This window comes from Manacus vitellinus, unplaced genomic scaffold (genome assembly GCF_001715985.3).
Source record: "Manacus vitellinus isolate BGI_N305 unplaced genomic scaffold, ASM171598v3 scaffold_0_pilon, whole genome shotgun sequence".
Taxonomy (NCBI): Eukaryota; Metazoa; Chordata; class Aves; order Passeriformes; family Pipridae; genus Manacus; species Manacus vitellinus.
In genome coordinates this window covers 46,568,736-46,589,701 of record NW_021938789.1, presented here as the reverse complement: position 1 = coordinate 46,589,701, position 20,966 = coordinate 46,568,736, and the positions used below count along the sequence as shown (strand labels likewise).

General features: G+C 40.1%; 1 protein-coding gene across 1 annotated transcript in view; it reads right to left on the bottom strand.

The window, feature by feature from the left end:
• Positions 1–20,966, bottom strand: part of UNC5C (unc-5 netrin receptor C) — a 176,538-nt gene that overhangs the window by 80,898 nt on the left and 74,674 nt on the right. Inside the window, exon 3 of the mRNA XM_018073520.1 lies at positions 11,570–11,791. Coding sequence (XP_017929009.1) covers positions 11,570–11,791 — 222 coding nt within the window. The remainder of the gene's footprint in view (positions 1–11,569; positions 11,792–20,966) is intronic.

Here is a 20,966-nt window from a genome sequence, read left to right as displayed (position 1 = left end):
TATTTACTCTCTTGCAGAGATGGATCTCTTGTAGTCAGAGTTATTCCACTCAAATATATCTGAGTACCTAAGCTATAGAATTTGATGTTTAAAAATGAATAAATAGGCTATGCACAAAAAGAATGGCTTCAAATATTTAAGTTCTTGCTGAGAAAAATGCACTCTCTGCACTGTAATGGGATAGAGATTATTGTGTAACTGCACACTTTGCCTATAGCTTATTTTCTATATAGTGTGTCTGTAATCTTAACAACAGACAGACAGATAGATATCCAGAGAGAGTTTAAAAGAGTAAACAGCTTTAACATCCAGTAGTCTTTCACACTGTGACTGCATGAACTCAGTTTTGTCTCAATACTGCTTTTCTGTAAATTGAGGTTTCCTGGAGATATGAAATGACTGCATGAAGATCACGAATAATTTCCCACAAATATTAGCTTAAATATTTAAATTAAAAGCTCTCATCTATTTTTGCTCTCTTTATAACTTTCTCTTTAGGAAACAGACACATTCTTAACTCAAATTAACACAGGTGAAGGCAACAGCCTAATAAAGTCCAACTGCTTTAAAACCAATGTCAAGTTTGCACTGGTTTGCATCACTTACCTATGGTATCTAATTACAGCTAATGTTACCAAGTTAAGCTAAAATCCCAGCTCCCCTAATATTTTTTAACTGACTGACTTACACAAAAATTACAAAGGACTGTCTTCAGAGGGATTTTACTTTGAACTGGAATTAAAGAACATGCATTCTGTTTGGGTTTTGTTTTTTAGTGAAAACAAGGCTTTTTTGTTCTTTCCTGTTAACATCTGAAGGACTAAGTTGTGTAAGATGCTGGGAAGATTTCAAAAGGGAGTTCATGAATGCTGATGGAAAACAAACCGTGTGCCCTGGTCCCTACCAGCATGCTGGAGGTGGGCAGCACAGTCCTGTGGGTTTATCCCCTTGGGGGAGGTAAAACAGCCCCTCTACTGTCTTCTTCCCTGGCCAACCTTGGCAGCTCTTTGCTTTATATCACCCTTGAACTATTGTTGTTTAATACTATAGAACAGCATTGGATTGCTTGTTCTTTGCTTATAAACAGTTCAGAGACAAAGGAAAAACATTTCCTCCTTTGTTTTTTAATGAAGGCGATTTTCTGGTTGACAGCAGTTTTTGCAAATATGTACAAATTGTTCCAAAATGCATTATTATCTTCCACATGTAACAACATGTGCCTATGGTTGTCGCATTCTTTTTTCCTTTTTCCTGGTTCAAAAGTAATAATCTCCAGTATAGCAGGACTCCAAAGAAAACCTCCCTACAAACATAAATTTACATTCAAGCATAGGCATCATAATTTCTGAAATCACATAGGCTGAGGTCTAGGAGCAGAAACAAATGCAAGTCGATGCATTTTGACCCAAGCCATCCTGACACTAAGAAACTCTGGGTGCCAATACCCATGCAATTCCCTGCCTGGCTGGTGCTGCTCACAGGAATTGAGAAGGTGACAGGTCATCCACATAGAAAAGCATGAGTATGAGCTCTTAGCAGCTCCAGCTTTTGGGTCAAAGCCCAATCTTCCCTTCTTTTGATTGAGGCACATGCAGCTGAGAAAAGACACTGTTTTGGTTTTTTTCAAGGGCCAGGAAAAAAATGTGCCAATGGTTCATGTGTTACTTAAAGCTGCAGTTGAGACTTCACAAAGAAAATCTGTGCATTTTTTATTTCTGGTTCAGAGGATTTACATGCTCTTTCTAATGATCTGGGCCTTCAGCAGTGGGTAATGCTTCCCAGTCCCCAGCTTAGTGCTCATGCAAAATTGAAGCACTTCTGAGACAGTTTAGAGCCTACAGATGAATCTCAATGTGCAAAAAGAAATAATGGTTGTTTTGCACTTCACAAGAAGCAGCAGAGGAAATTATGAAAAAAAAAAAAGAAATCTATTGAACTTCAAACATCTGGGAAACCAACAACAAGCATCTGAATTTTGAACAGCATGTTTACATTTCCTTTGCATAGTGGAGGGGGCAGGGTTTGTATGTAAATTTATATATAAAAATATACACCAAGGTGTTTATACTACTGACTTACTGACATATACATGTTATATATATATATATAATATGTATCTGCACATGTATGTATGTACCACATCCACTCTGCATGGTTTTGAGAAGCAGAGACAACTTGAAAATGCCTTATTCCTGTGAACTTGATGCAATGACACAGTTCAATGGCTGGTGCAGCTATTGTGGGAACAAGGACAGTCTCAATGTGACACAAGGGGTCACTCGGGAGCCTTCCTCAGCAGTTGTTTTCCTATTTTTTTAGTCCACCATATGCAGAAACGGCAGGTTGGGGGAGAAGTTTAAGAGCCCCATCGTTTTTTGCTGTTGTTTATCTGCACACTGGGGATGGCATTTCACAGCTGATTTACATATCTTGAAAAAAAAAAAAACTAAAAGGAAAAGAAGAAAAAGGCGAGCAGCTGCTTTTAAAGCAGCTTTGTCCAGGGCGCTGTCAATTGAAGTGACTTCCTCCAGACAGAGTTGAAGCTCTGGGAATTTACTGTCTGCTCTGCCATCCAGCATGATTTCAGGGCTGTGCCAGGGCAGCAGTCAAAACACCAGTTCCTGAACACCATCATGTTATTCTTAGTTTGTAGCAAACAAAAGAACTGTTGCAGGAAAGCGTGCAAAAAGGCAGCCTGGTGGTCACAGTCATTTGGTGTGTACATGTTTCTGGATGCAGCACAGTTCATGATAACTCATCAGCTAGAGCGAAGCACCAGGGATGCAAGCAAGTTCCTCTGCAGATTCATGTGACTTTAACTAAAAACCAGACCTTTTCAATTATGTAAGTAAATGCTGTCAATAGTATCCCTGTAACTATTGCTGCTTTCTTTTATAATTTTTTTCTAGGTACCCACCACTCTGTGTTCCAATACCGATTTCCACCTTAGTTGAAAAACAAAAGCATTAAAACCAAACCCCAAAGCAAGCCTGATCCACTTCTAGGCATCACTATTCTTCAGGGCTGGCAGTTCTTACTCTTCTTCAGAGGAGGGCACAGCAACCGACCCAGGTGCAGCATCAGCACTCATTACAGAAACATCATTATACATGACACTGGGAAGCCAAAACCTACAATCAAGCAGCCAAGATCGTCTCTGAAATCAAAACCTGGGAGCAAATAATAGAAGAAGCTGCAACAGCCTGAAGATCAGTATTCAGGGGGTAGAAGAGACAAAGAAGAGTCTGACAAAGGACTCCCTTTTTGCTCTCACAATCAAAATATGAAGAGGGATGAGAAGTTATGAGGAACTCTGAAAGGCGTCCCAACAAAACCTGTGGAGAAAGAGCTGTATATAACCTTGCAGTCCTGCAGTCCTGCTGGTACCTACCACATCATGCTGCTCATTTATGTACAAAACACAAATGCATGGGAATGACAAAATGAGAGTGAGCAATGAACCTGTAAAGGCAGCACAAAATTAGATCCTGTATGGGTCAGAGCTGCATGGCTGCATGTGACAGCCACCTCTCTTTTCCTTGCCACGTTAGTGATGATTTGGTACTCTGTCAGCATAGTGAAAAAATCTCACTAAAGCTGATCTATGTGCAAAGGTTGCTACATACAAATGTTTTTGGGGGGGGTTTTTTTGGTGGTTGTTGGGGTTTTGTTTGTTTGTTTGCTGCACTTTTGTGATTTTTTTTTTTTTGAAAAAAGAAAAAAAAGAAAGAGGAAAGGATTTCTCCAACGTATTTTAAGCAACAGGAATTCTTCTTCAGATAAAGATTTCATTGCCTAATGAGCTGATAGAGGAAAATATAGAAGATACCACTCAGGTAACTGAGATACAATCTCAGACAGGCATCAAGGGAGTCTGGACACCAATGGAGTCACCAAGACTCCAGTGTGTCTAAACAGTGTTAGACTACAGCCAGACCATCTGGCTGCATCAGACTATAACTTGTTTGCTTAGAAGATAAAGTAAGGTATACATTTGACCTTTCATTTCCCTGAATATTTTCAGGGATTTTTGCAGAGAAACTACAGATCTACTAGTCCTGCTCATTCTCCCATTTAATTAACTGAAAAAGCTACATTTATACAATGCAAGTGTTCCTGTCAGGGTGCTACTGACAGTAGAACCTTTTTATGACAGCACACAAGATCTTGCCTATGCTCTTCTTTTCCATTACTATATCCAAAAAACATTTGTTTTCCATTTAGGACAGTGGGTGTAGGATAGAGACTAAGCTTTGGGACTCACTTCCAAATCAAGATCACATTTATCAGCCTTTCAGGAATCAGACCACCCTCGCAACGGGGGCTCCAGATCCCAGACAAAGGGCATTTGGCTCTAAAGGAGCCAGGGGACATGGATGGAAAAAGGAAGCATTGCTGCACAAAGTTGTGGTTAGTCTGAAGCTGTGGTGGGTGGACTGATGTCAGAGGATGTCTTTTGGGGAATTAATGGGATTATGAGTGTGTAACAAAGAGTTTAATGAAGGAAAAACTTGCAGGAGATAAGACGTAGGCTGGAAGTATTCAGAGGGCTATCCTCAAATGCTTCAGATGAATGCACTAGGCATCCATATTCCTCTTCTAATTATTTTAAATAACTTTATTTCCTGTCTCAGATTTGTTTTCCTAGAAGCCCACAGGAAACCTCCAGGACAATTTCATGAACAGCTGTAGATAGGAAGTTAATGCTGTAGTAAGAAATGAATAAATATCCTAAAGCTTTTATCTTTTGGTCCCAAAGCACTTTGCAGAGGTAAATAACAGAGACATTGAGTGATTTGCACAGACACACGGTGAATACAAAGAAAATTTGGAATAGGTAAATGACCCTTCCCATGGGCCCATCATGACTCAGTGGAAGAGCATAAGAGGGATTAACTTGCAGGAAGAGTAGCTCTCTCTGCACCCCCCCGTTAGCATCCCTGAGTACCCTGAAGGATAGAGCAAGTGCCAAGGTTGGGAGAGCCTGCTTTAGTCAGCTTAGCAGCAGGAGGGCAGAGGGTTTGCAAGGTCCACAGCTGCTGTCTGCAATGGTAGCTGGGCATACACCCCTTAGGGAAAGGGCAGCATTATCAGAAGGACAGGCAGGTCTCAACTGTTGTGAACACAAAATCACAGAATTATAGAATCAACTGGGTTGGAAAAGACCTCTGAGATCATCAAGTCAAAAAGAAGGTGTCTAGGTCTAACAGCTGGAAGCAGCCTTCCACAAAGACTTAGATGGACAAAAACTCCACATACAACAGTTTAATTAAATAAGAAATCAATGATATGTTAATGTTCCCAGCAGCTGATTTTGAAGATGCAAACTGTGAGAAGAGAAAACTTCTCTTGCAGCAGTGATGGGCACATGGCTCCTACTCCCCAGGGAGTGACAGGCAGAATGAAGATGGCTCAAGTGACAGCAAAAAATGGCTGCAAATTAAATTTCAAGTAGGAAAAAACCACGACTTTCTTCATATATTTTATGTAAGTAAACAGCCTGTTTACTGGAACCCCAGAGGGTTCCAGTTCTTTGGAGAACTAGAGTTGTGTGCTTCTTTGTACACCAGCTGCAGCCTTTCACACCGTACACATAAGCATGTTTCATCCCAGCATCCTTCCAAAGAGGGGACAGACTTCAAATTACAAAAGAAAATGGACTGTGATATCAATTCTAACCCACATCTCAAAACTATTAATAGGAGCATTTGGGGAGACACATATTTAAATTTCCTTGAAATGAGCTGGATTAGGGCAGAGTATGGAAAGAGCAGAGCTAAAAATTGGCAATATGTTGCTGAGAAATAATTATTTTGTATACGGGTGCTTGATGTTTGTAACTGATTTGATCCAATGATAAACAGAAAATAAAACTACTTGTGACAACAGCGGAATGAAAATAATCCTTTTTTATGATGTGTTGTTACCCTTACTAACATAACCCCAAGGTATTTTATCCCAGATACTCAAAATATTGTAGGCAGAATTCAGCATTATATGTCATATATTTAGTGAAGTTAATAGGGACAGTGGTCACATTTGTTCAGAAAAATAGCTTCTTTCCTTATCTTTTGGATTCTTCAAAAATAATACAGAGAATTAGGAGGCTACAGCAGTTCAAGAAGCAAAAAGAGATTAAGGAAGAAAAATGTGCAGAGAAGGAAAACAGCAGTAAGGAAAAGAAGATCTATGGGTCACAGAAAACAAGTAAAACATTTTCCCTCCACATTTCTCTCCCTAAGCTGTACTTACTTGGGGATTGGGGGCACTTGAATTTTGTATTTGGGCTGCCAAATGAAGTTCTTCAACACTGTTATTCAAAGAAGTGCTATACTAAAAAATAAGGGTCTTTCTTATTTATAAAAAATACTAAGACAAAAGAACACAACTTCTCAAAAAGAGAGGCTATATGATGATCTTTGCTGTACAATCAGAAGTCCCAGCTTAAACAATGTCTGTGACTTTTGTCATTAGGGCAATGCAGCCTTCTAAAATGTGGTGTCACAAACATCAAAATAAATGGGTTTCAGGAGATGTACACACAGAGAGGAAGACAAAGCGACAGAGCATTTTGTGCTGGAAGTGATTTTCCTGCCTCTATACATGGTGACAGAAGAGCAGAGACAGTCACTGTGAATGTTTCCCCACTGCTGTTGTGGCTGCAGCATCTTGTAAGAGATGTTTTAAAGGCAAAAGGGCAGATGTCAATCTTTGATCTTTCTGTTGAGAAGGTGATCTATTAAAGATTTAGCTAGCTGGGTACCTACTCCCTCGACAGGCTGCCAAACTCATTGCTTAAGGTAACAAACTCCTATTTGCCAGATCAATGCTGACCCTATGTCAAAAACTTGGTCTCCTTTTGTCAAATGTGCAAGTCATCCAAAAAATACTTTATTAACGGGGAAAGGTAACGGTAGGAGGTAAGCACCGGAGTCACAGTGGTGGCTATGTGAAGAAACTGAAACAAAGAGGTCTGAGATTTTTGTCTGAAAAGAAGTGCATATTTTTACATTTCAGTGCAGTTTGATAAATCCTCTTAATCAGACAAAAATCTTATTTTGAGACAGATTCTAACTTTATCATTTTTGCTGATTTGTGGGGAGGCAGAGAGTTGAAGGGGCAGATGAAGGGAAAGTCCTTGGAGCAATCGATCCTCCTTGCTGAATGAAGCCTGTATGGCACTGGGGATGCTCCTGGAGGAAATTAGGTTTTTAAGCATGGGAAAAAGGACTACTAACTTCACCTTTTCCTTTAGAGAGCCTGCCTCAGCATACTTTTTCTCTGAGATTGGACAGATGAGCCTGTTTGTTTTGCATTAGCTGGAGCTTCAGGTTAGCCTTGAGTCCTTATTCACCCTTGCTGCTATTTGGGAACATGAAGGAGGTCATCAGCAAACTACCCAAGTCTTCCTCTCCCTATGCAGCCCAGCAAAAGAAGACAGACAATGCAGGCAAACAATAAAGCCAGCTGAATTGCCCAATATGTCTATTTAATTAGCACTTAGAAGAGTTACAAATGTTTTCTCCTTGTTTGAAGGAGAGAGAAGAAGAACATGTCCCTGGCCTTGCAGAGGGCAAGAGGGGGTTTATAGATAGTTTCACCTTAACAATCATGGGGAAAGTATTACAACACATATCCAAACTGAAAAGAGGAAAAAAAGGTCCAGATTTTTTTCTGAGTTTTTTTTGGTACATCACGGGGTGTGAGGTTTCCTTTAGCAGCATTTAAACCCTCTGGACAAATGAAAGAGGTGTAAGACACTGATTTTCTATATACTCACAATTCTCCCACCACTGCAGAATTGGTGTGTGTGTCTCAGAAAATATTTCTCCATAAAAACCACACATGCAAAATAAAACCATAGAATCATAGAATAGTTTGGGTTGGAAGTGACCTCTGAAGTCATCTAGTCCAAACCCCCTGCAATGAGCAGGGACATCTTCAACTAGATCAGGTTTCTCAGAGCCCTATTCAGCCCTTCCATGAATGTTTCCAGGGATGGGGCATCTATCACCTCTCTGGGCAACCCATTTCAGTGTTTTGCCATCCTCATTATAGAAAAAAATCTTTTGCCACAGTAATTTTCAGAGGTAATTTTGAAAATGTGCACAAACACAAATTACTCTAACAACTATTGATGCTATTGAACTTCCTGTCCTGAGAAAATGGAATTTTCTTGCCCCCTCCCTCCACAAAGCATCAGTTCTGCAGTGTTCCTTTTATTTTTGTTGCTGTTATCTTTTGTGACAGTCAGCCATAAAAGTAAATGTGTTCCCTCAAAACAACTCTCATCTTTGTTTTTTAAAAACAGTGTTCTTTTTCTTTTCCACATTAATCGGAAAATATTCCAGTAAAGACAATAAAAAGACCATGCCCTGCCTTGTATTTCACGTACATAAGAAACAAAAGAGTCAAAGATCTTCACTAGACATTTCTAACGCACACATCTGACTTGTTTATGAAAATGCTTAGCCTCTTCCATAAAGAAGAAAAATTCCAGTGAGCCTGAGGATTAAAAACAGAATGTAATGATCTTCTGTGTAAAGTAAAGCCTCCGGTTTCTCAGACTCAATCACTGTAAAATATTTTGCAAGGCTCTCTTTTCAGGCCAACTTAATTAAATAAAGTGGTACTAGAACACCCTGTCACTATTACAGTTTCCATCCTTTCCAACCAGAAGGCAACTCCCACAGAGTCCCTGTGCATGTTCTTTACAGCAATGGTTTACCTACTGATTAAAAATATCCCGCAGTGCAAGGTGCATATAGCTATTGCTCTTATTCTGTACCTTCTCTCTGTTACAAAGAAAAAAATACATAGGAAAATTATATAAATATTTATTTTCCCCTCTTAAAAGTTAACCATCTTAATATATTCAACATTTCTATATAGCAGCTCTCTTCAATGAGAGTTCGGCTGCACTCTCATTCCATCTCTTGTGCTGTTGCTGTGCTGTTTTCTCTGGCCTTATCAATGACAGAAACAAATTTGCCTTATAAGAAGAGTTAATCATCTCTACATAGATTTCATTCCTGGGCACAGGCTCAAAGTCCATGAACACATAATCTTTTGCAAATCAAAACCTATTTCTCTCTTTCATGCATCATTTACAATCCCAAGATGATGTACTGCTAGCATCACACCTGTATTTTAGTTCGCTTTCTTCCTGATTACCCGTCCTTTAGAAAAGAAAGCAAAAGTGACCTTTACTTTTTTCCTCTCATATTTTATTGTCTGTTTGCCTTCTTTTCCCTTGCTTTGCTTGTCTATGCAAAGAACTGAACGAAAAAGCCTGGTTCAAAAACAGCAGCAGAATACCTCCTCAGCACGTTCCTCTTCTTCATAAGGAGGCAGAAGAGACCTTAGGAACAGTAAAATACTAGAAAAAAACAAAGCACCTAGTTTTCAGTTGCTGGGATCACACAACAGACCCAGCAGAAATACTGTGTAACTGAGATCCCTTTCAGCCCCAGGTTACCCATATAAAGGCTAGACCTAACCTGTTTTGTGGACAATTTCTCCTGCCTCTCACAAGCCCGAAGGCAGCAGCAGCAGCAGCAGTGTAGGCTTGGACTGCCATCCTTACGTCACCCTTTGAGCAGCTCAGTCATTACTGCTGTGCCCTAGGTTACAACTGCACTAGCTAGTCAAAAATAGCAAAAGAAACCAAAATAGTCTCAAAAGCTATAGAGTCAAAGAGCTTTGCAATACAAGCTGCCAAGCCAATACCTCCTTCTTTGGGCACCAGAATGAATTCTTACAGTCCCTGTCTCCAGCAATTTTTTTCTCCAGCTTCATCTGCAGCAAATATATTTTCCTAAGCTTCCATTGCTTTGAAGATAGTATTTTACAGCTACCTTAAATAAATTACCCATTTCTATAATAATTATGTGCCATGAGCCCTAGATTCTGAGTCTGCTTACAGAAAGGTGCACAAACACTGCTGTTGTGACATGTATTAACCAATATTCTGGTAACAACCAGGCTGACTGACAAATTTGGGTTTTGATGACAGTTTCATTTTAACAAGCTATTACTGTGACTAGGTTTGTGGTTCTTCTGCTAATAATCTGATGTGCACAGTTTTGACACCCTCTTCCCCTCACCCAACTCCAGTAGATTATCTTAATCTTTAATTGGATATGGTTTTCATTTGCATATAATTGCTGCTGTTTGTTATGCAAAACATTTGTTCTCTAATATATTCTGATGCATCTTGAATTTTCAAGACTGGCCTTCTACAACTTGCAGAATGCAATTTGCTTTACGGCATCACAAAGTTCTCCCACAATGAGATTTTTGAGAAAAAAGAATGAATTTTTCATCTCTAGTGAAACATTTTCCTGTTTCTAAATGGTGATGTTAATAAAAGCTTAAAAAATTAACCCAGTCGTAGATGCCCTCCTGTTTGTCCTTTTTCATCCCCTGGCCTCCCCTGAAGATGTATTAAGGAACACATTTTTTTTGTTTTGTTTCTTTTAGTTTTTATGCTACAGTCAACTTGTGGAAAAGCCAGTTCTTACAAGCAAACAAACAGACCCAAAGTTTAATACAGACTTTTTCCTACAGCCTTTCTTCCTACACCCACCTTCTCTTTTTCAAGTGGGAGCATCAAGAAAAGCTTATGCTTTTGATCTCTGTGCAAATAAATGAGCTAAAACAAATAAAACCTGGTTCACAAGAGACTTCCAAAACATCTGGTGGAGTTATTTTTCAAAGTAATTAGACCAAGTGGTGGTGTAATTCCCAAATGAAAGGTACCTTCTTTCTTGGTATCCAGTTATTTCTCAGAGCCATCAAAACAGCAGTAAGTCCTGCTTCTCTCCTTGCATGTGTCTCAAACTCTATTGATTACCAGTCTTACCAAACACTGGTTTATTACCCAAATTTTTAAAACTTTTTTTTTTTGATACTGAGGATCCTGTTTTACTTCCATGAATGTCAGTGGGATTTCTGGTATTAACTGAGGAAGGATGCTAACCTACCATAGCTCTCCTTCATACAGGCTCTATGGAGCAGGCAGGAAAGTGTAATGAATAATGACCGGGTGCTTGCTCTGGATCAATACACTGCTCTAAAGTGTGCCCAGGTGTGCCTTCTCCTTCTTTCTTGCTGGAAGCTGATTAAATTTCTCCTTTTTTTCCTCATATCTCCCCAAGAAAACATCATTCTAGAAATAACCCAATTGCTCTTTGATACTTTGGGAAGAATGTGGTCTGTGACAACAACACAGTGCAACCACTGTGAATTTGTGACACTGGGGAAGTGACTAGGGAGTAGAGCTGTCTAAGAAAGCAATTCCATTTTTTTGTGCATGGTTTTCCTGGTTTATTTGGTTTCAAACTTGGTCAGGGTGCTCTACAACTGACTGCAACTCACTAACTGACCTGCATGCAGACACCACCTCTGTGCTATGAGAGTAATGTTCTTTAATGCCAGATACAGAATTCACAGCTGTATCAGGAGTAAAGAAAAATAGCTGCCATATGAAACAGCTGGTAGATTACAAAGTGGGCTTGATATTAATGCTTTTTAATTCTCATTCCTTCAAGACATAACACAAACTCACCAGAGGTTTCATCTACTCTCTCATCCACCACATGGTCCTTCTGATGAACCCACTCGCTGTTGCACTTAAAATAGATCTGTGTTGCTGGACTTGCTTTGCAGTACAGATTCACCGGCTTGTTCTTCACAATGTAAGCCTCCTCGGGTTCGATGAGGAAGTGGGGCAATGGCTCCGGAGGGTCAGATGGAAAAGTTTCCGGAAGTTCATGAAAAAAATCATCATCTGTAGGGAAGGGACAAATAGAACAAATGAAACAACCAAAATTCAGCTGCCAAACACTTGCAAACCCTTCCTGAAAATTTCAGAAGGTGCATCATTTTTGAATAAAATGTTGCCTTAGGAGCACTCCTAGACTGAGGCTTAAAATGCACTGCTGTTTTTATACAAGAAGAAATTGTTCTTTACATCCTGAGCTTTCTTCCCTCTATGTGATGTGATAGGGATGTGCACATTCACACGTCTGGGATTGGTCCTTTGTTATCAGCAGCAGCAATACTAGCAATAAAGCATTATGTTAGCGCTTGGGAGAGTTGCCTGCAAAACCATAAAAAGAAATAATAGAAACTTTTGGAGGCTTCAAGGTCAGACTTTTCAATAGTGACTTATCGCAATGCTTAATCGGGTGCATGCAACAGCCAGTGCCAGCTGAGGCTGGTACAAACAGGAAATAGCACCTTTCGTTTCAGATGAGCAATTTGAAATCTCCTCTAAGGGCAAAAGACTAAATGCAAGTCCAGTCTGCACCTCTTTGTTCATACTCTGACTCTCCTGCTAAGACTGCTAATGAAGGTGCCAAGGTATGCTTTACGTACTTTGTCTGTAGGACATTTGTCTGTGCAGTCCTTGCTACAGAGAGGACTTGTGAGCTGGGACATGAGGCAGGGCAGCTGTGAAACAGTGACATTTTGGGCCAAAATGGACACATGCTATTGGTGCAAGGAACATCTGCACTCCCTGGTGCTGATGGTAATGAATAAAGTCAATGCAAGCAGTCTGGAGAAGGACGAAAAGAATCTCCCGCACAGGAGGCAACACTGAAAACACCTAACATGCATACCTTCCTTTCTCTCTCCCTACTTCTTCACAAATCCTCCTTTACAACCCCTCTGCCCCTTCCTGTAGAAAAAGTCCTCCACATCAGAAAGCACCAAATTCAATGGAGAATAACTCTCTTCCCATCCACCTCTCCACCTGCTGTCAGAGCACAGGAATATGCAAGAGGCTTTACAGAAGCAAAGAGGTGGGGGAACACCAACTACTGACGGATGCTCCACCAGCAAGCTGACAGTCCTGAAGGCCTTATTCAATCTCCCCTTTCTGCCTCTGAAGCAGTTATCATTATACACAGTGACAGACGCTGATACTGATCAATAAAACACCGCAGAACATCAAACTAAAAATACTGCAGAAGGCTGGCTATCTTCTCCCTGCCAGTCTCCAGGAAGATGAAATGTCTGATGGCTACTTCCCCGAACCTGAGACATGGCTCTGCAGGCCGTGTCCAGAATTACAAGGGGCATGACTCTCCTTCCAGACCACGCTTTTCAGAAAGACGAAAAAGAACAGGAAGAGATGAAGGAGAGAGGGGAAGAAGGTAATATGATAACACATCCATGCAGCTATATGAAGGTAGACTGTACGTCTTTATCGGTGAGCACAGCAAACGATTTTGTGAACCTCCTGAACTATTTACGAAGACAACATATGTTCACCATTTTTTTTCATTTTTTTCCCCTTCATATTCATTTAAAAATACTCCTGTCCTTCTGGGTGTCTCATTTTAAAAGGAATATCAGGCCTGACTCACTAATGCATCACTTCCTGAGAGTTAATAGAAGTGAATGGGTTCAGAGATAGAAGAAAGGGTCAATAAATAAAATCTGACAATTTTCTAGCAAAGGGAAAATATGTGAAACACTATAACAATTCCATTTCCATCTCCAATTAATCATTTCCAGATACTCAAATTAAATTTAATTTTTTATCACTTTCCCATTCTTCTTTTTTTTTTTTTCCTGTAGCTTCTTTTTCACTCTGACCACACCAGCCTCCTTCTTCTGCAATCACATTTCCTCTCCTCATTAGGTATTTCTTTCCTGCTCCATTTTGCTCCCCATCTTTTTCCAAAGAGAAAATGAGTTACAGTAAGTTATTGGGAATCCTCACTTGGTTCCATGACAATGAAACATGTCTGAACTGAATCAAGAGGCTTTTCAGCATTCCTCATCCCCTTCTATGCATATCTCCCCCTCTTCCTCTGTCTCCCTCTCACACACACTGCTCCATAGACATCCACAACACAGAAACATTAGAGATGAATCATTTCCCCTGAATTGCCACAGGATGTATCTTTTTCTTCTGGTCATTTAATTGCAAATCAGCGAGCAGACAGATGGAAACTAACAAAGCACACATATGTTTTATAATTAAACAAGTATCGCTTCACTAATTTCTGGTGACTGGAAGAACAAATGTATTTATTTTCACCACTAAATTTCTGCACATTATCAAAGGCAATACTTACACTGCCTGACCAATTAACTGCAACTTATCAAAGATAACTAGAAAGTCTAAAAGGAGGGATCAGCTAGCTGCAACAAAAGAAAAAAGGTGTTTTAAAAAATTATTTCTTTAATCAGCCTGAAAAATGTGTGTGTGGGCTTTGGCTTGTCCTCCTGAAGGTAAATGCTTCTAAAGTTTAAATATTATTTGTATGTTAAAGTGGATTCACAGTACTGCCCTGTACATGACAATCTAGTCCTACATTTTGATTGTGGTGATAGCTGCTTCTCTCCACCAGCCTGGAATCCTTCAGTCAGGTACAAGCCTGTTCTCTTATTGTCTTCTTGCTCTGATTCCTCCTTACTCTTCTTAAACAATAATAAAGCTCAGCTTTATTTTTCCACACTCTTTCTCACTGCTATCAAGAGGCATCTGAACTGCTCTTAAATGTTAGGGATATAGATGGAAACTATTCACAAACTGTCACACAAATAGTGTGCAAAGGCTGCCAAGTCCCTGGAAACAGGAATTTAAAACTGTCACTTTCAGAAAAAATGTAAGATAGTAGCTAAGAAAATTTTTTTTTTGCTTTTTAAACTGGAGCATGTTTATTCAATCCCCGTCTTCTTACTGTTGCTATTAGGAGTAACAATGGTGTTCTTTTTTTATAGAGCAGCTTCTTAATAGGAGTATATAGAATACGACCATGACTAGGTTTGGCAGAAAAAAATCCCACTCCCACTGCAAAGCTAGTCCTACCTCCATTAGCACTGAGGGACTCTTGTTCCTGTTTTTCACTGTGGAAAGGTAACTGAGGGCTTAATCAGCCTGTGAATCACAGGGGGAAGTCAGTTGGTGTTCCCTGCCTCCCCTGAAGAGATGAGGTCGACTGCTGACGGCGGCAAAGCACCCCTCTCCTCCCACCCAGGCACACCATTCACCACCAGCTGAAGTGGCAAGATGGTGGTTTACAGGTAGAGAGGGTGTGCAGCCCCACTTTCCCTGTGACAGGCTGTGGTATTTGCCTCTCAGGATGAGGAGCTTTTGAAGAGGAAGAACATTAAAGCCCCTCATGATGGCTTGCACATCACACCAGGCACAGCTTAAGACAGTCAGCCAGTTCAGCTGCTGATTTGGGACAGGGTTTTGAACCATCAACCTTAACACATCTTGGATCCAAGTCTTGCATTTATTTTTTTTAATTACAGTAATATGCTGTTTTGATTTCACTGTAATGCTCACAGCAATATGCAAAAATTATAATGGCAGTGTAACTACATGCCAAAATATTCCTAAGAACCCAACACAGAAAACGTGAATAAAGGATATTTGATCATGTTGAGATTTTTTTGCAGAATGAGCTTCTGGTAACACCAAAGCAATGTAAAAAATCTGTGTTTTTATGAGGACACAGTTTCTAACAATGTAAAAAATACTTCCATCGAAGTTTTTCCTGACCAGCTGCAGTCAAACACAGGTCATTCCTCTCTCCATACAAAAACTAAACTCTGACTTAGCTTCTTCAGGGATGATTTTGTTATAATGGTGTGGCCTACTGGACCTGTTTCTTTAATTTGGATGGGAGTTGCCTCTCATTGTGTGCTCCACTGCTATATGAGGTGATAAATCTTGCCTCAGACTTTGATCTGCATCTTCCTGATGGCTATCGCTGGTTATTTAAAATGTTCATCTCCCAATGGTGCAACAAAGCAGCAAACTTTATAATTCTCTTATTTAACTCTCCTAAGTAGTTAGACATTTTTTTCTTCTGTCGGGAGGAAAAAAGCTAATTAAACCATTTGGGAGAGATCTGGGCATGTAGATACAAAAAACCACTAAAAATTCACATACTTGATTTCCAGTCATTATGTCAATGTCATGTGCAGCAAGTTCCCCTTACAACCTTGATCAAACACAAATACAAGGCACATGTTGTTCTCCCCTGTTGTAACAAATCCCCTTCTGTGCTAAGCAACTTTGAGCTGCAAGTTTACTTCTGCAGTATGTCACATTCATCTTTATTTCCACATAATAAAGTGTACAGCCCATCTGTTGTTATTGACTGATTTATATTAGCAAGACAAAAGACCTGATTAATGGTACTGCTAAACTGGTTTCAGTCATGCAATTCATTCATATTAAGAAAATAAATTTTTAAAAGCCACTTTACTCTATAAACTTCATTTGGAATTTTTATTTTATTTGCTGGCCCAAAAACAGATATGCTTTTTTATTTGCCTTCTGTAGTATCTGACAACTATATTTTTTAAAAAACTAAAATTGAATGCAAAATCTATAGGAACAGATGAAATGCCACTAAAATCAGCATTGATAGGATCTGGCACGGACTGTCACGTATAGGAATTTTAGCTTAATTTTACTTCAGTTTTCTTTCAAGGTGAAAAAAAATTTGCCTAAGTCAGGAATCTTCTGATGTTAAGAAAGGTCTTTATTGTTTTCATGCATTTGTTCACAAAACTATACATATTATAGCTCTCCATGCATAACAAGTGAAAAGGAAATTTAATGGTATATTTCCCTTTTTATGGACTAGTATCCCTGCTCTAATCTGTGGCAGGAAAATATTGTGCTCCATACACCAATCTATTCATCTCTAGATCACTAGTTTTATTACTATATATCAAGCTTTAATTCTCATCAACCCAGTATATAACTCAGTATATATCTGAACTGCAAGACTTGAACTATTATTGCTTAGATGATAATATATTGGACCATTATCTCTTCGTGCGAGACCTGAAGCAAATTCTTCTCAAATGGAATTTACTTCAGAATGATTCAAGATCAATTTAAAATGAATGGCTGCAAAGTTAATTCCATTTGCATTTGGATGCCCATCACTCGGCAAGATCATTCCCCATGTGTTGCAAGAAAGGCAGCTGGAGTTCACCGTGTGGATGGGATTTCTGTTCAGTTTTTTATGTTATGATTAAAAAGCTTTCTAGAGCAACAAGTACTGTTTACTGTGAAATTAACAGCAGGTGCTAGCTCAGTAAAACAGCTTATCAGGATGGAGGTGAGGGTTTGGATTACAGTGTACACATTTTCAGGAAAGGAAAATTGCTTGGCTGGAAGTCCTTTGGTTGCAGGATTTTCTGTTCTCCAAGGAAGGGCACAGAATGCCAGCAAATGGGAAGCAAGGAAGCAAAAAATACTGTATGCCATATAGTCTGCCTCCACCTCAGAGGCCCATAACACCAATGAAGCTATGAATCCAACATTAGGCCAAGCTAAAAGAGAATTAGGAGAAAACAGGACTTTTTCTAAGAATTACTCCTGAGTAGTTTCCGTATCAAAAGGCCCTTTCAACCCTGCCTCAGCCCTGGAGACCACACAGGGACAGAGAATGGGCACAACAAATAGTAGCCCTTGCCCTGAAAGAGAAAGCACATTTTCCTGCTCTGCCCTGGGGAGGAGGAGAAGGGTGGCTTTCTCAGCAGTTACCTTCTGTCAGCCCTACCTCCAGCTGATTTCAGTGTGGTTATGCAATAAGGCGTGTTATTCTTCGTCATCTCAACAGTGGAAGATATCCCCAAATAGCCCAGGAAGACTGCCATTTTACAACAGCAAAATATTTGGCCAGCTTAGGAGGCTGACATCCACTTGCTTGTAGCTGAATTCACTTTCAGGCCTTTATGTGCCTAAAGATGAGGCTTGGTTTTGTGGCAGCCCACAAACTAGAGCCTTGCTGAACCTTCCTGAACCCTCCTGAGAGTAAGGTCAAGGGAACTTCTGACTCAAATTTACTGAGCACCCACAAAATTAAATGCTCTTTTCATCAGGGAAGACAGAGTGCAGGCACAGTCTGGGAAAAGTGATAGAGAAATCGATAGGGCATGCAATGTTCATCTTTTTTGGGTGATTTCAGTCCAGAAACAGAATAAATACAGACCACAAAAAGGAATGAACTTTTCCTGCACCTGCAACAGCCCAGTGAAGACCCTCCTAGCACATCTCAGCTTAACAACAGGTCCCCAGGAGGTCAAACCCAAGCTTTGCATGCACTTAAATAATGAAGAACATATACACCGAGTGGCTACATACAGATCAGAAGGTTGCTGGGCAAAAGTCTCCCCTTCCAAAACCTGAAAATCAAGCAACACCAAAACGCATTCTTTCCTGTCCTTTTGTGCCCCTACCAAAAAAAATTAACTTTCACAGAAGCACAGGAATTAACACTCAATCCATGGTCAGCCATAGACACCGACCTGGAACCCTTTCAAAAACCCAGACAATAGGTATCTCAGACATCTGAAATACTGGATTAGTGGCTCAACTAAAGAGTTCAGGAAGGAGACTTCTGTTATTTAGAGGCAGGTCTAATATACAGAACATCCCAATTAAATAAGTAGCCTACCTGTGCTTGTTACACCCACCATACCCTGATTAGGCTTTCTCAGAAAGCTGTGAAGAGCTGAAGGGAAGAAGAAAGTTCCATGCTCTTCCTTTCAACAGCAATGCACAGTCTGGTATTAGACTGGGAGACTGCTAAGGTTAGGATCTGTAGTTTAAAAGCACAGATGTTTCGCAGTCAAAAAAGCAGCCAAATGAGTGGCTGCTTGTGCTGCTCCCTGGCAGCACTATGTGGAGCAGAGCCCTCTCCTCTTCTGTACTCCTCTCCATGCTCCTATTTTATATGAGTGCTGCACGGTCAGATATAAAGCCAACATCAGAAGAAGATGAAAGAATAAATGGTTATCACGCAGCCACAGCCAGTGTGGACACTGTGCAACCATGTTGCCTACAGCAATCAGGGTGTGCTCCATCTTCCCTGCTTTGATAGTGCCATCTCCTTCTTCAGCTCTGTGCTTGGAATACATTTTGCCTGGCTTACCCTGGTAAACTGCACTGCTGTTAATCAACAATTAATTCCAGTGGAGTCAGGTCTGATTTGTGTCAGAGTAAGGAAAAGGAGAATCAGGTCTAGATGAGGAAAACACTGACTGTACCAGCTTTATAAAGCATTTTGCAAGTTCTCTGTCTGGGAAAAGGGCATCTTCCCCCAGTTTGTTTAATTCAGAATTATAATTAAAGTTTCTGCTTCTCATGAGGCTAATGGCAATTTTGACATCAATCACATGAGAGGTAGACTAAAGACAAAACATGTGTCCTCAAGACAACTCCTACAGCCATATGTAACAGAGAGATGTCTTTGTACATCCCACTGCTAATCTAAGACAAAAACTGCAGGTATATATATGTAGACACGACATTCAAGGTTCTGTATCCAGAACTTTATCATTGTCCTGAGACAAACTCTGTCAGACTACCAGCTGCTGCCTAAACAAGCAAGAGATGGTAGAGGTACTCGTTAGCATTGGACTCGAGGTAGGAAAATGCCAGAACATGATATGATTTCATGCAAGGCAATGAAAATACCTTCTGTCGCATATGAAGAGCACCAAGCTGTTCTTTGAGCAACACGGTTTCTGAGAATTGTTGTCAGTATAAGAAATGTAATGCAGCAATCTGCAAGTGCTACTTATTGTGAGGCTTCCTAACCATAAAAATAGATGAAAAAGAATGGAGGCTAATCATTAGGGAGCGAGGCTGACTTATGAGCACTGAGTGTGAAATGTCAAGTGAAGAGGCAAAGGCCCTGTTTCTTTGCTGTGTTGCCCTGCCCTGCATACCAGCATCATATCCCTCTTTGCAAAACTTTCATTACTTCTGCTGAAAACTCTGTTGTGCTTGTACAGAGCTACTGAATAAGGTTGGCTCACAGTTACTCTGCCATGGCTCTCAAGAGTACAGCACCTGAAAATAAAATACTTGACAAACAGCAGATGACATCAGTGACATTTCGTGTTAATTATCCTGTGGAAGATTGCTCTCTCCTTCCACTTCCAGAGTTGTCAAGGGTTCAAACAGGCTGCTTAGGGAAGTGGTTGAGTCACCATCCCTGGAGGTATTTAGAAGACGTGTAGATGTGGCACTTAGTGATGTGGTTTAGAGGTGGATTTGGCAGTGCTGGGTTATTGGTTGGACTCGATGATCCTAGAGGTCCTTTCCAACCTAAACAATTCTCTGACTGTATGATTTGTTTAAAACTAATAAAATATTCATGATTAAAAAAAAAAAAAAGGTGGGTTGCAGACTGTCTCCAAAAATTTTTCTCCTTACTCTGTCTTGTAACAAACACACAGAAAATAACACGCAAGCGTTACTTTGCTGAGTGCACATACCATATTCCATGTGAGCTACTGGAATTTAATCTAATTGGAAAATTAACACACCTTCTGTTAGATATGGTTGTGCTGGAAGGGTTCAAGCATATTATCACTAGTTGTGTTTTCTCTGATACAGATGCAGCATATGAACAGCAGAGAAACTTCAGTGTCAGACCACGAGATTTTGTGTCTTCCCTCTAATGCATTTTCCCTTTTGGAATCTAGCTTGTGATGAGCGTGCATGACGGCACAGGATCCCTTCCTAACCACCTGCAAAGCAAAGTCTAATTTGAAACATTTCTGCTCCAGCTGCCATTAGTGGTCATAATGGTTGACACAGGGTCAAAAATTATGAAACCTCTGAGGAGCATCATTTCCTCTTCAGTGTTAGGCTTCACTTCCCTTTGACACATTAGTCCTGAAGCACCTCCAGGCTCTTGACCCCTCCTTTAACCCTGATAACTAATTAAAGATGGACAAGGCTTAGGCTAAAATGCTTTTTGTCAAACCTATTCATTCTCAAGTCCCCTTCAGGCACTTTTTGTCACACAGGACAGAGGCCTGCCATATTTACGTGAACATGAAAGTAGGTGCCTGTTACAATAATACAAAAAATCTCTTTTTACAAGACCTGACTTAACCTTTGTGGTTAGACGGTGGGATGCATTTTACAGCACATAAAATACATTCTCAACACATACTGG